This window comes from Batrachochytrium dendrobatidis (genome assembly GCF_000203795.2).
Source record: "Batrachochytrium dendrobatidis JAM81 unplaced genomic scaffold BATDEscaffold_8, whole genome shotgun sequence".
Classification (NCBI taxonomy): Eukaryota; Fungi; Chytridiomycota; class Chytridiomycetes; order Rhizophydiales; genus Batrachochytrium; species Batrachochytrium dendrobatidis.
Genome location: NW_006281106.1, coordinates 396,740 through 410,477, shown reverse-complemented (window position 1 = coordinate 410,477; position 13,738 = coordinate 396,740). Strand labels below are relative to the sequence as shown.

Below are 13,738 nucleotides of genomic sequence, written 5' to 3'. Positions count from 1 at the left end.
TGAGTATTAATACAATCTAGTTTCCAAGTGATTTAAATCTGATTCTAATAGCAAAATGAGAGGATATAGAATCAAGCTATACAAGCCCAGGATTGTATTTGGATAGTCTACGAGGAGCTGAAAAGGGAATAAGAAGTTGCAAGTCGAAATAATGCACCATTCTCTCATGTCCAGGCAGCAGATACAGCTGTTCTAAGAAAAGTAAAGTTGCGACAACTTCTGCAAGGGTTAAAAGACGAGTTTTTTTGACGCAGGAGCGACTCGATAAACCAAAAACACAGCTCGATAATCATACACGATCAGTCTATACAACTGACAATTGTTATTTAAAGATTTGTGATGGCATGACATTTGACAGATGCGATGAATCCATACGCAGCAATCTTGAGAGATCTGACAGTTTTTTTTAATGAATACGATGGTTGGATTCAATTTTTAATGAACATGACGATTGGATTATTCTGGATTGAGTAGATTGTTGGCTGGATTGAATGGATTGTTTTGGGTTGATTCTTGAGTGTAATTGAATACTTGCAAGCTTTCGACTTTTCCTGTAATTTTTTCATTCGTCTGTCAGCTTTGGTTCTGTAAGTTATTGCTAGAGATGGACTCGATTCAATAGACTATTGTCATTCAACTCAATAATCATAGTGTTTTATTAAGAGCTGTTGAATTTATATACAGCCAAGCCATTCATCCCATCACTTTGACATAGACCAAATGAGGCTCTTGCTTGCTGCTGCTCACTCGAGGCTGCTATCTTCCCAACTCTCTGCTGCATCCGCTTCTGTCCTGCTTAGGACTTTAAGCATCGGCTTTACTCCATCTTCTACTCGCTATGCAACTGCGCAGGCTGAACGTATCAGGAGTAAGTGGTTTTTGTATTCAATGTCCATCAGGGACACTGACATTGGAATCATTTCAGATGGTCAATGCCCACTTTTAACCGTATTCTAGAACATTGGCTACAGCCCAACATTTTATGTATTTGTAGCAATCTATATGGTTCTACTCCTTTCCTTATATACAGGATTCTTTATGAACATGACCACAAGTATCTACATTGCTAATCTATCATCCATTGTTTACATTCAATCATTTCATTGCAACAGCATTGCATCAGTCCTCATCTCAAAAGGCTCAGATTGAAGTGTTTATTGATGGTCGCTCTACTATGATTGAGCAGGGATCTGCTGTTATTCAAGCTTGCGAAGCTGCTGGTGTTGAGATTCCCAGATTTTGCTATCATGAGCGTCTTGCTGTTGCTGGAAACTGTCGAATGTGTCTTGTTGAGCTCGAGAAATCTCCAAAGCCCATTGCTTCATGTGCCATGCCTGTGATGCCTGGTATGAAGATTAAGACTAATACTCCCTTGGTCAAAAAGGCACGGGAGGGTGTAATGGAGTTTCTTCTTGCAAACCATCCTCTTGATTGCCCCATTTGCGATCAAGGTGGAGAATGTGATCTACAGGATCAAAGTGTTCGCTATGGTTCTGACCGAAGTCGTTTCAACGAAGTGGTGGGTAAACGTGCTGTTGAAAATAAAAACCTCGGCCCCCTTGTCAAAACTATCATGACTCGTTGCATTCACTGCACTCGTTGTGTCCGATTTGCCAACGAGGTTGCTGGTGCCGCTGAGCTAGGAACCTCTGGTCGTGGAAATGACATGCAGATTGGAACATATATTGAAAAAGTACTGGCCACTGAGATGTCTGGAAATATTATTGATCTGTGTCCCGTCGGCGCGCTTACCTCCAAGCCATATGGATTTACTGCTCGTCCCTGGGAACTCAAGAAAACTGAATCCATTGATGTCTTGGATGCTGTTGGAAGCAATATTCGCATTGACTCTCGTGGTGTCGAAGTGATGCGTGTCCTCCCTCGCCTCAATGACGATATTAATGAGGAATGGCTTGCAGACAAAAGCCGTTTTGCGTATGATGGTCTTAAGCGTCAGCGTCTTACTACCCCTCTAATCCGTAAGGGCGATAAGTTTGTGTCTGCTACTTGGCCAGAGGCTCTTGAGCGTATTGCTGCTGCCGTTGATGGACTATCTGGCGATCAGATTACTGCCATTGCTGGTCAATTTTCCGATGCCGAGAGTTTGGTTGCTCTTAAAGATTTCTTCAACCAACGCAACTCTGAGAATCTACAGCTTGAGGGTCCTTTGGCTGATTTTTCTGGCATCACAGATATTCGCTCCAACTATGTTTTCAACAGTTCCATCAATGGCATTGAATCGGCCGATGTTTTGCTACTTGTTGGAACCAACCCTCGCCACGAAGCCCCTATTCTCAACACTCGCATCCGCAAGGCATACCTGCACAATTCTCTTGAAATCGGTCTGATTGGTCCTGAACCTCAACTCAACTATGATTTTGATTATGTCGGTGCATCGGTTTCACAACTGGACGAGCTTTTATCCAAAAACAGCAGCTTTTCACAGAAGCTCAAGGCTGCAAAACGCCCAATGATTGTTGTTGGATCTGGCATTCTGGATCGTACAGATGCGGCTGCTTCTCTTGCAAAAATCTCAAATGTGGCATTGACACTTGAAGCCACTGCTGATCCTGGCTGGAAGGTTTTCAATGTTCTTCATCGTGTAAGTTGTGTGTTTTGTAAAGTTGATAGCATCACTGTCTTTTTGGTTCTATATGGTATATACTTTGTGGCAATCACTAATATCTGTTGACTATTGATTTGTTTGCCTGTGTAATTAAAGGCTGCGGGTAACGTTGCTGCACTCGACATTGGCTACGAATCTGCTCCTCGCTCAAAGGAGGCTGCTAAATTTGTGTACCTTCTTGGTGCAGATGATGTTTCTAAGGATCGCATACCCAGTGATGCCTTTGTTGTTTACCATGGCCATCACGGCGATACTGGCGCTTACCTCGCGGATGTCATTTTGCCTGGTGCAGCGTATACTGAGAAATCTGCCACCTATGTTAATACTGAGGGTCGAACCCAGATTACCCGTGCAGCTGTTCCTGCTCCCTCTGGTGCTCGTGAAGACTGGACCATTATCCGTGCTCTTTCGGAAGTTGCGGGTAAACCATTGGCATACGATGATATTTACGAGCTACGCAACAGAATGTCTATTTTGGCACCCAGTCTAGTAAATTATGATGTTGTCACCGAAACATCGGATGGCATCTCAAAGCTTGGTCTCGAGACTTTAAAGCAATCTAAGGCACCTCTTTCCAAGGATCCAATTGAGCTTCCTATTCAGGACTACTATATGACTGACTCGATTTCTCGATCTTCCGCTACGATGGCCAAGTGCTCTCAAGCCTTTACACACGGTCTGGTCTCTGAAGAATCTGCCTCACAGGCATCTGCGTAATTCCACATTTCTCGATTCGTTTACCCCTACAGTTTTGATTTAACCAGCACTAAGAGTCGGTCCGACTTGGCCACCATATATTACTTTTTACAACTTTTATCATCACTTGTTTAATATATGGTTGTTGATGGGTGTGTACTTGAAGTTTTTAGCGCTTTTTTAATTTTTTATTTTCAAAGTACAACTTTCTAGTCTAAACCAATCTCGAGTGACTAGTGTCGCTTGGTTCATGTTTGTAAATAATGTGTGGGTGTTGGACGTTTTCCAGTTGATTCGGATCAAGTCGTATTGGATTGATATGCTCTTAGTGTAACTATTTTGATATTTGGCATTGATGAATCATTCGTTTATTCATTGATCAGCCGGACAGGAATGCAAACGGGATCGGCAATTCGCCATGACTTTTTCATTGGACTTTCCTTGACATCTATACTCTCCAGCATGCTATTCACAAAAACTTGAAACCGTTCTGGCAGATCGTCAGTGCTTAGTGAACATGATGTTGCAAAATACCCTGCTGGCTGCTTGATATGGCATATTGCAACCGTGTGTGCAACTTGCATTCCAGTCTGAGATACAGCTGTAATGGTGAAGCATACATTCATACGTTTCTTATTGTACATCAAAGCGCCATCTAGATCGTTTTTTCAAAGATTTATCATTGTTCAGTCCAAATGATATTGCATTGATGGACCATAGGAACGCGTTATGATACTTGAACCTACCACTCGAGTAATCCAGATCATGTTTGAGAGACGCAAATCCTTCAAGCTGCAAAACAAATATAGTTTTGCGGCGGAGAGCAAGTGAATGACCAGACTTTGGAAGTGGCGTGACTTGCAGCTAGTGGCCAAAACAGAAATGATGTTGGCTTATGAGATTAACAACTATTCAGTGCTCAAAGCCGTTACCTTGAATTCGAGTGGTTGGAGAGAGTTGAAAAAAAACTTTGGAGTTGGTCGAAGAAAAAACATTGAGTTCAGAGCGGCTGATACTGAATTATTGACTGGTACTGCTTGCAAGCGTGCTAAAAAGCGATTGATTTTTTTGCCAATGCTTGATTGCTCATGAACCTCTCGTAATTGGTAAAGTCGACTAACAAGGCTTCTAAATCATCAAGACATAGTTGCAAGTGAGTATCTACAGCATCTTTATATTAATGAATATATATCACACCAACACTCACGAGTGAAAGTTTTCAGGACCATTGGTGTGAAGTGAGCATGAATCAGCAAGTGCTTGAACAATGGTTCTATAGGTATTTTCAAAAAGTCAAAGATATGCAGTTTAAATGACTATTTTTAAAGCCAAAGCATTCAGATAAAAATAGTTTAAAAAGGATATAATGCAATAATGTTTTCGCTATTTCTATCCATGCAAAAATAGTCTCGAGAAAGAGCTTTCCACTGCTCAGCCAGTGCATAGGCATCAGATTGTATTTTTGCAAAAATCCCAGACTCGCAAATGCCATTTTTTTGAAAAGGTTGATTTGCAAATACCCATAGTTGCATAATTCTAGGCAGTAGATATAGTAATTGAAGCAGTAGTTGAATATATGCAATCTGGAATGTCCTTGACACACCAAGTGAACCTGCCAAATGCAATTGTACCAATGCTTCTTCAAGCGATAGTCTGGCAGATTTAATGTTTGATAATTGATCAGTATGATGATGACCCAGTGTTGAAACAGCATGTGCAAAATGCTGCAACATTTTTAGCCAGCAAACCACTACAGGCACGTCAATCTAATTCCAATAGTATCGCATTAGATTATAACGCTACAATAGTTGAGCGTTTTTTACATTTACCTGATTCATCATGCCTTCAACTGCTTCGACTCCCGACACTGTTACACCCTCTATCAATTGAAGTTGAATTATATTGACTATCCACCAACAACCACCTTTTTGAAGACGCAGCCAAAGCATGATGCTTTCCAAAACTTTTGATGTTTCACTGAGCCGATCAACGTCCAAAAGATCTTGGCACGCCCATAGTACTTGAACAAGTCTCAACTAGAGGGTTTTCAAAAATTGGAGCTTTTCAGTAAAACACGCCTAGTTGGATATATCTCAAGGCTAGCATACCATGTGCTTTGGTCGCGTTTGCTGAAAGCTAGACTTTTTCAAATAATCTAGGATTAGTTTTGAGAATTCGACTATGCTAGACTGATCAAAATCGTGCGTCCAAATGGCTGCCAATACGTCAAGTGCTATACAAGTGCATGGATGAGTGGTGAGATTACATGCTATTAGAATAGTCTGAATCGTTCAAATTTTGCATGGTACCATGTTTGAGCTCAGCAACTTGAACAAATACAAATGTCTTGTGATCTGGTTGAAGAATGTTATACAAATTCCAAACAGACGATATGTATGGATAAAGTTGAGTCTGGTAAGAAATGGACTGTTAGTGTAGTGCAACAACTATTCCTTGAATCTATCAAAGCTTAATGACATACATGGTCGTTTTCCGATTTCCCACATATTATTATAATACGGCTAGCAAGATTAAATGCAACTTGTTCTAATGACTCGAAATTGAAATTAGTTTTTTCAAATCATAGCAACGTGACTTGTATAATGGACTGTAATCAACTTGATTTTAATACATTTTAAACAGCAACCTTACCAAATTCTTTTTTGTCTTTGAGATTGACCAAGCCTTTAAATATAGATGAAGCTAAAGACGTCAAATCCAGCAAGGCTGAAGTAACATGTGAATAAATGATATTGGAGGAAGCCATTGCAACCATGGCAGCAGAGATCGGCTTTGCAAGTGCATGAGTTTGTATGGCGTCCAAAAACAGCATTTCGCCTAGACTTAAAAACTTTAATATTCTAGCAGTTATTTTACACATTCGTAATGGCGACCCTATCTTGAAACTAAACAGCATTATGTTTGCAATGATAGGCAAATGGTGTGCTTCAAAATGGTGTGAATGTGCTTTTGATAGAATGAGAATGTTTCCAAGAACATCCATTATTAGATCATTATGTGGGTTTCCTTGGTGTAGAATATTCACTAAATTGTTGATATGGTTTGGAAGAAATGCAGGAAACTGGATAGATAGCACTGTTATAGTTCTTCGTAAAGCAGCGGATTGAGCAGACAAACTGGTAGATATGCAAGGATCTATAGATAGTGATGTACATATTTTCAGAGCCTAAGTTTACAGATATAGAGACCATGTTAATCTATCCGTTTTTTGAAAGCATGATTAAAAACCAAGACTGTGTATGCATTCACTATAAAACTACCGTTATAGCTTGATGAAAATCCTGATCACAGTTACGGAATATATGAGCAAGACGCAATGACAGGTTTCCTTGATCGTCCAATCCTACAATAACAGGTTAGGGTAGCAAGTAAAGGGGTTTAATTGGAATAAAAAAGATACCTTGAGCATATCGGATGGACTCTCCAAGAATACTCAAAGAAGCTACGGAAACCGTCTTGGTTTTGACAGACCAGATTCGGTCCACTGCAGACACACCAGCAGCGATCTCGCGCGGTGTTGGTCTAGCGAGCTCCTTGAGTACTCTAAAGGCCAGAACAGAACCGTTTTAATCATAATACTTGAACATTCAGACAAATCAAGACACTACCTGTCCTGAACCTCGGATCTATTTCGAATAGCATACGATAGATGCCCAAGTACCAACAGACTGAGAGATCTAGCCAAAGGATCGTTGCTTCCCACCACACCGAGAATCCGACGAATGATATCATCAGTGTCGTCTATGCAGGAAATATGTCGAGCGCATTTGCAAATAATCATGGCAAGAACAACTCTCATATCGTTGGTGCTAATTAGAAATAGTAGATGTGGATTGAATGAGTTGACAAGACCTGAACAGTAGAATAGATGACAACCCACCATGATCTCCAATATTCAGATAGTTTTAGGAAAGCTACAGTACAAGACAAGATGAGTACAAGAGAATGGCAAGACCATGACTAGAAACAGTTACCAGACTTGAGCACGGTTGGCAGAGGAGATTGAGCCAGATGAACAGGCAGCATCAGCAGAGCCTCGACTCTCAAATCCACCTTTGTAGATCGCCAGGCAGTGTCAGTGTCCAGAAGCCATCGCTGGCCACCACCAAGCCAATCGTTATCCTGAGCCATTGCAATGCCAAAAGTAATTGAATGGACAAGAAGCTCATTGTCAGATCGACACTCCCTTAACTGTGGTTTTGCTGTTCATGCGATTCCTTTCCCAACTCCAATAATGATCTCTCGCCAGTCTGTTCGTGCAGTTGCTCGCTCTTCCTTTTTGTGCGCTGCTATCAATGCTACCAAGTGTGTTACTGCTGCTTCCATACACTCTGCTTCTCGCTGCTCCAACACTTCAAGGTTCGCTTCTCCATCTGACTTTGTCATCTACACTATCTTCAGATATCATTTCTGCATTGCATGCTTGCCATGACTCGAATGCATTCTTGATCTTTTTATTATCCTAGTTTCTATATGTAGACTTGGTTGGTTCAACTTGCATGTATTGTCTGATCGTTCTAACGTTTTTGTTGGAATCTCAGTCTTTTTCCTGCTGTCTGTCAATCGCTTGCACAGCGTCGAACCTATGCATCTAGCAGTTGAGTAGAATTGTTTTATTGAACGATCCGTCATGAAGCATGCTGCACATTCTAACTGCACCTCGATATATTTTTATAGATTATCCTACGCATGCTATTCTCAGTATGCCTGCCTTGTCACCCACAATGACTCAAGGTAATCATAACTGTCACTATCATATAACGTGTTCTAATCCAATAACTGTTACTATTTTTCTCTGCGATCATGATGGTTGTTCTATCAATGAATAGGAAATTTGGGCAAGTGGCATAAAAAAATTGGCGATCAGATCAGTCCAGGAGATGTTTTGGTAGAGATTGAAACAGACAAGGCTCAGATGGACTTTGAATGCCAAGAGGAAGGCTTTCTTGCCAAAATACTTATCCCTGCAGGAGAAAAGGATGTTGCCGTGAATACTGTAAGCTCTACTACCCAGTTTCGTTTTTTAAAAGCTGTTTTATCGTGTAAACCATTCATACCTTGCTTATATCTGAACTTTATCTTTAGCCAATTGCCGTTATCGCTGATAATGCTCAAGATGTTGACAAATTTTCCGATTTCGTGTCATCTGGACCTGCTCCCACTGCTACTACTAAAGCCACTCCTACTCCCGCACCCACCACTGTTCTTCCTCCTCCGGTTGCTGCTGCTCCAGCTCCAACTCCAACTTCATCATCTTCTGGTAAGCTGCGTATCATAATTTTAAAGCAAGATTACAATCGCCCACTATATACAATTCCAGCTAATCATGGCTTTTATCATTCCAACAGATCGAACTTTTATCAGCCCTATTGCAAAAGCATTGGCTGCTGAGCGTGGCATTTCGCTTGCTTCAATTAAAGGATCTGGTCCTGGTGGTCGTATTGTGAAGGCAGATATTGAAAGCTACAGTGCACCTGTTGTGACTGGCGCTACACATGCCCAAACTACTGTGACACCTGTAACACCTGTAGCTTCTTCTGCAGGATCTGCATTTACTGATATACCTTTATCCAACGTTCGCAAGGTGGATATATTTTGATAGCTGTGTCATGTATGATCAATGATTTGGTATATAATGACTAACTAGAATTTTGCCATGTATGGATTAAACCTAGGTCATTGCTAGCCGTCTTACCCAATCCAAGTCGACTATTCCTCACTTTTACCTTACGGTGCAAATCAATGTGGACAAGATTCTCAAGTATGTATATGTTGCATTGGATTCAGTACAGGTCAAAATTCTCAATTTTACTGTATAGGCTACGCGAGGCACTTAATAAGGAAGGAAACGGAAAATATAAGCTTTCCGTCAACGACTTTACTATCAAGGCCTCTGCACTTGCGCTCAAGGACGTTCCTGAAGTCAACAGTGCTTGGCATGATACGTTTATCAGACAGTAAGTCGAGGTGCAACGTATACTTGCTGAATGACTACTTTAGTTACTCATGCCTTGTAACCCTATTCAAAAAACTCAGGAGCCATTCTGCTGATATTGCTGTAGCCGTTGCTACCGAAACTGGTCTTATTACCCCTATTATTCATAGTGCCGAGGGTAAAGGCCTTGCTGCAATCTCCAACCAAACCAAAGAGCTTGCCGAAAAGGCACGTGCTGGAAAGCTTGTTCCCCATGAATATCAGGTAATACAATCTCGACAGCTTTCACTTGCTTGCTATATTCTAACCATTTAAAAACACTACAACTATCCGTCTATGCAGGGTGGAACTTTTACCATATCCAATTTGGGCATGTTTGGCGTTCAGCACTTTACAGCCATTATCAACCCTCCACATGCCGCAATTTTGGCTGTGGGTGGGATAGAGGACAAGTTGGTTCTTGACGATCTTGCACCCAAAGGATTCCGTGTTCAAAAAACCATGAATGTGACTCTCAGCAACGATCATCGTGTTGTTGATGGAGCTGTAGGTGCAAAATGGTTGCAGCGCTTCAAGCAGTATCTGGAAAATCCATTGACAATGCTTCTTTAATGAACAAACCCTTCAATCGACAGTAGAATTATTGAAAACATTTGTTTATGGAAGTGCCTATATGGTGTCTACCTTATTCAACCTCTTGCACACCACTCAATACTGTAATGAATGAATTCAAGGCAAACCTGGTTTGGATAATTTTCACTCGGATTTTTGCTATACAATTCTTTGCAACACAACACATTACTCTTGACTATATGATGAATCGCAAGGAAACTTTCACCATGAGTTTTCCTGAACCACCACGAGCACATACAGAATTGGCACATAACCTCCTTGTCACTGAACGGTAAAGCAGACTTGCCACATTGATCCAGCCCTCGTTCAAGTGTGTGTATTTAATGCTATTGTATATGGTAGAGTTCAGTCAGCAGTGCAAGCCAGCCATTCTGCAGTCCTATCTCCCGACTTGTCTCCATTCACTAGCCCTTCAGATGCACTCCAAAGACTTGTGCCATATCATATTCTAAGACATCCGACTATAAATGAAACAGTTCAAAAGCCAACCAATTCACCTCGTATGCAATCATGTTTGACTTGACCAAGATCTGTTGCATTGATATCCTATGCAATATTGATTTTAAGCAATACCAATCTGACTTTTGGCATATTCAATAGAACTAGTTACTAAGGCTCGAGAATTGATAGCAAGACATGAGAAATGGCTCGAGCAAGAGAATGAAGTGAGCTTTGCGAATGCCATCATGTTGTAATATGACGATTTTTACTTGCTAAAGGCTAACACAAATGTTACTAACCAATACATTAGCAAATTCTAATGAGACTGGCTCATTGACAGCCATAATATATCAATTGTTAACCGACTTGTATAGCACATTAACAACACTGGCATCTCTTTTGTACTCACCGTAGATAATATTTGTAAAAAATAGTCTCAATTTCCTGATAAACAACGTTTATTCTCAATATAAATGTACAATTCAGTGTCATTTAGAATTTTAATAATCTTGACAGGTCGCTTGCTAAACTCGACTTTATTCGTTCAATAAAGTGACTCTGTCTTTACTTTGCAATAGCAAGTCTCGACTCGATCATGATATATTCACAATAAAATTGCAACATTACAACGACAGGTTCGGAGTGCAACCAATAGGATAGTATTATGGTACATTACAATAAACTGTTTGTCGGTTTATTGAGCCATTTCAAACTATTGAATCGAGCCTGACAATTGGTTCATGCAAGCATATCTAGAATCCATTTTTTGATTTACGAGCATCTCCAATCAAAAAACTCATCGCTGCAGGTATATAAAATCATGGTATATTGCTTTTTAACTTGAAAACTTGTCATACGGCATCATTTATTTTATTAAAAAACGTGCTGCATTCACAAGATTCCATCAGAGCAAAGTTTCATACCGAGTCATTGACAATCTATTCATGGAAGCACTGCGTTGAAGGTCAAACAACAGTTTGCGATGTGTACAATCAAAAGTACTAACTTGCACTAGTTTGAACCAACAGTCGAGTCGCGTAGTTTGGGTTCAGCTCGACACATTTGTATTGTCAATCTCGGACAAAACGTCAAAAGTGAATCAAGATCAACTGGAACAACCAACAGACTGGATTCAGTATGTGTAGTCACACTGGGTTGTATATACTGATCACAGTAAACAACTCGAGTGTCATTTTACTGATTGTGGTTATGGTTATGGTGACATGCCAGTGTTTGATACATACAGCATTACAATGATGGGTCAGCAACAATGTGATGGAACTGGATGCGTAATATCAAAACCATGCTCAGAATACGTCATATAACGACAACTTGCAGTCATATTGATGTAAATGGACCACTAAATAACAATGTTGACATGCAAACAACAGTTGCATTACTGGCATGTGTCATCATTGTTGTTGAACTAGATTGCGATCGTATCCGAGATTCAGAATACAACAAATGTGTGTACAGAGTTGTATTGACAATCAAACACAATATATCGATTGCAATACATGGATATGGGTTCAGACTTGATGATCGTACAATGCATGGTTACTAAAAGTGCACAAAGTGTAGATTCGACAATATAGTCTGATTGTGTGTCATATGGTGGTTGTTGTATATCAAACACGCAATACAGTCAATGTGTAGTAACTATTGTATATTGCAATGCAGAATACAGTCATTTCAGGATGAATATCAAAGTGATCCATTTTACATGAATACGGTTGTAAAACAAAACGTTTGCGGCCACACAACACTCATGAAGGGTGCTTTTCAAAATACCTGATCAAACGGTCATAAAAGCATCATACAATTGACACGATCATCAAATTGATCAATATGATATTATGATTAGGGAGCATCATATTGTCTAGTTTGATAGTAAACCGCTACAAACAATCAAATAACTCTGTACAATTGGTTAACCTAAAAGGGTTGGTTTGCTATACAAAACATACAAATACAACCAAGTACATTCAATTTTATAATCAACAATCTGCTCATCTAACCATCTTTTAAGCCCATCCACCAATCTAATGAAGTTCATTGACATTTTGTTCGTACTGAGCGCGGCAGCAACCGCTAATGCAATACTGGTTTCAGATAACGGCAATGACTCAGCTCAGGCATCAAGCACTTCCAGTCAAGTGCCTGGTCCAACCAATGAACCTGAACCAGGCACTTCCGGACAAGGCCAGCAATACTTGCATCGAACTGGTCCAAATGCTCCAAAACGAAGTCGAAAACGCCCAATCAGTAAGCCTGGTCCAAGTGCTCCAAAACGAAGTCGGAAACAATCGATGAATCAACCCGGTCCAAGCACTTCCAATCAAGACCAGCAACAGCCAATGAACGAAGAAGAGTCGGGAAATACTGCTCCAAGTCAAGAGGCTGTATTAAGCGAAGAAGACCAGAAAACCTTGGATAGTCTAAAGCAAAAAGTTGAAGACTTTAAAAAATTGCAAGAGAGCATAAACCAAGCCTATTCTGATGGTGCACTTTATCGATTAACTCAATTGGCAGGGTTAGGAAAAGGAAAAGGTATGTCTGAGCCAAGTTACAGCCCAGAAGCTAAAAAACAATTGGAAGAAGATTGTGAAGAAGCAGAAAGAGAACTAGAAAGTATCAAACAAAAAGTGAAAAAGGCTATGAAATTTTTTGGGTTTCAATATGAAGATTCGAGTTCAGAAGAGTCGAGTTCAGATTCAGATTGATGATGTGTCAATCAATTTGTTAATGAATAAATTTAAACTTTCTGGTGTGTTGATATTTGTCGAGTATTATGAATGGGTCAACAATCATATTATTGATTGAATACTGTATGTTTGTGTATACTGTGTTGGGTATTACATCAACAGTTATTGGATTGTTGATTGATACATTGACACGACTTGTTCCATATACATCAATGACCTGATAACAACCAGTGTTATTTGTACGTGTAACTACCAGTCATACTTGCAATCACTTGTCAGTTGCATGGCTGTATGATACCACAAACTGATCATGTCGTGAGTAGTATGTATAGAGCACCGAATGATACCAGTTTTTTGGCGAGAGTCCGCTGAAATTTGATGAGATTTCATCTACCAGAGTGTTGACAGAAATTTGGTAATTAGAATTGAGATTAAATTTCAAGCAAATAAAATATTTATTATGACATACTACTTTTCAATCTTGGCCTTTTTGTTTTGAATCGGAACCTTTGGCTCAAAGCAGCTTCTGAGTCGAGTTAGCGAGTCAGCAGTCATTGTGTCGGTCAAATCCTCGCTGGACGCACGGGGAGAGACAGACTTGATGGCAGTCATAAACCAAGTGAACCAGCGAAGGATTTCAGAGAGAGATGTGCTTGTCTTGTATGTTCTGTCCATCCAATT

The 13,738-nt window shown here is 40.2% G+C and overlaps 7 protein-coding genes across 7 annotated transcripts in view; 6 read left to right on the top strand and 1 right to left on the bottom strand.

The window, feature by feature from the left end:
* Window positions 1-667: 667 nt before the first annotated feature.
* BATDEDRAFT_33377 (uncharacterized protein) lies at window positions 668-3,480 on the top strand. Its single transcript, XM_006679901.1, has 4 exons — window positions 668-868; window positions 1,113-2,501; window positions 2,559-2,602; window positions 2,723-3,480. Exons 1-4 carry the CDS (start codon window positions 721-723, stop codon window positions 3,341-3,343), a joined length of 2,202 nt encoding a protein of 733 aa, XP_006679964.1. The 5' UTR covers window positions 668-720; the 3' UTR covers window positions 3,344-3,480.
* A 190-nt stretch (window positions 3,481-3,670) lies between these two features.
* BATDEDRAFT_31946 (uncharacterized protein) lies at window positions 3,671-4,607 on the top strand. The gene is made up of 4 exons (XM_006679895.1): window positions 3,671-3,977; window positions 4,069-4,186; window positions 4,255-4,450; window positions 4,530-4,607. The coding sequence occupies exons 1-2, from the start codon at window positions 3,874-3,876 to the stop codon at window positions 4,151-4,153; spliced, it is 189 nt and encodes a 62-aa protein (XP_006679958.1). The 5' UTR covers window positions 3,671-3,873; the 3' UTR covers window positions 4,154-4,186; window positions 4,255-4,450; window positions 4,530-4,607.
* A 1,350-nt stretch (window positions 4,608-5,957) lies between these two features.
* Window positions 5,958-7,474, bottom strand: BATDEDRAFT_89888 (uncharacterized protein; the record flags this gene model as incomplete). Its single annotated transcript, XM_006679995.1, has 6 exons — window positions 5,958-6,509; window positions 6,604-6,686; window positions 6,744-6,886; window positions 6,952-7,152; window positions 7,224-7,257; window positions 7,318-7,474. 6 exons carry the CDS (start codon window positions 7,472-7,474, stop codon window positions 5,958-5,960), a joined length of 1,170 nt encoding a protein of 389 aa, XP_006680058.1.
* Window positions 7,475-7,980: 506 nt separating this feature from the next.
* On the top strand, window positions 7,981-9,890 carry BATDEDRAFT_12330 (dihydrolipoyllysine-residue acetyltransferase; the record flags this gene model as incomplete). The annotated part of the gene is made up of 8 exons (XM_006679732.1): window positions 7,981-8,077; window positions 8,173-8,339; window positions 8,429-8,603; window positions 8,692-8,927; window positions 9,019-9,104; window positions 9,163-9,300; window positions 9,380-9,542; window positions 9,621-9,890. 8 exons carry the CDS (start codon window positions 7,981-7,983, stop codon window positions 9,888-9,890), a joined length of 1,332 nt encoding a protein of 443 aa, XP_006679795.1.
* Window positions 9,891-9,997: 107 nt separating this feature from the next.
* On the top strand, window positions 9,998-10,606 carry BATDEDRAFT_25794 (uncharacterized protein; the record flags this gene model as incomplete). Its single annotated transcript, XM_006679828.1, has 3 exons — window positions 9,998-10,182; window positions 10,254-10,411; window positions 10,512-10,606. The coding sequence occupies 3 exons, from the start codon at window positions 9,998-10,000 to the stop codon at window positions 10,604-10,606; spliced, it is 438 nt and encodes a 145-aa protein (XP_006679891.1).
* A 927-nt stretch (window positions 10,607-11,533) lies between these two features.
* Window positions 11,534-13,075, top strand: BATDEDRAFT_89524 (uncharacterized protein; the record flags this gene model as incomplete). Its single annotated transcript, XM_006680094.1, has 1 exon — window positions 11,534-13,075. The coding sequence occupies exon 1, from the start codon at window positions 12,398-12,400 to the stop codon at window positions 13,073-13,075; it is 678 nt and encodes a 225-aa protein (XP_006680157.1). The 5' UTR covers window positions 11,534-12,397.
* A 583-nt stretch (window positions 13,076-13,658) lies between these two features.
* Window positions 13,659-13,738, top strand: part of BATDEDRAFT_25793 (uncharacterized protein) — a gene marked incomplete at both ends in the record, with an annotated part of 605 nt that continues 525 nt past the window's right edge. Inside the window, one exon of the mRNA XM_006679827.1 lies at window positions 13,659-13,717. Coding sequence (XP_006679890.1) covers window positions 13,659-13,717 — 59 coding nt within the window. The remainder of the gene's footprint in view (window positions 13,718-13,738) is intronic.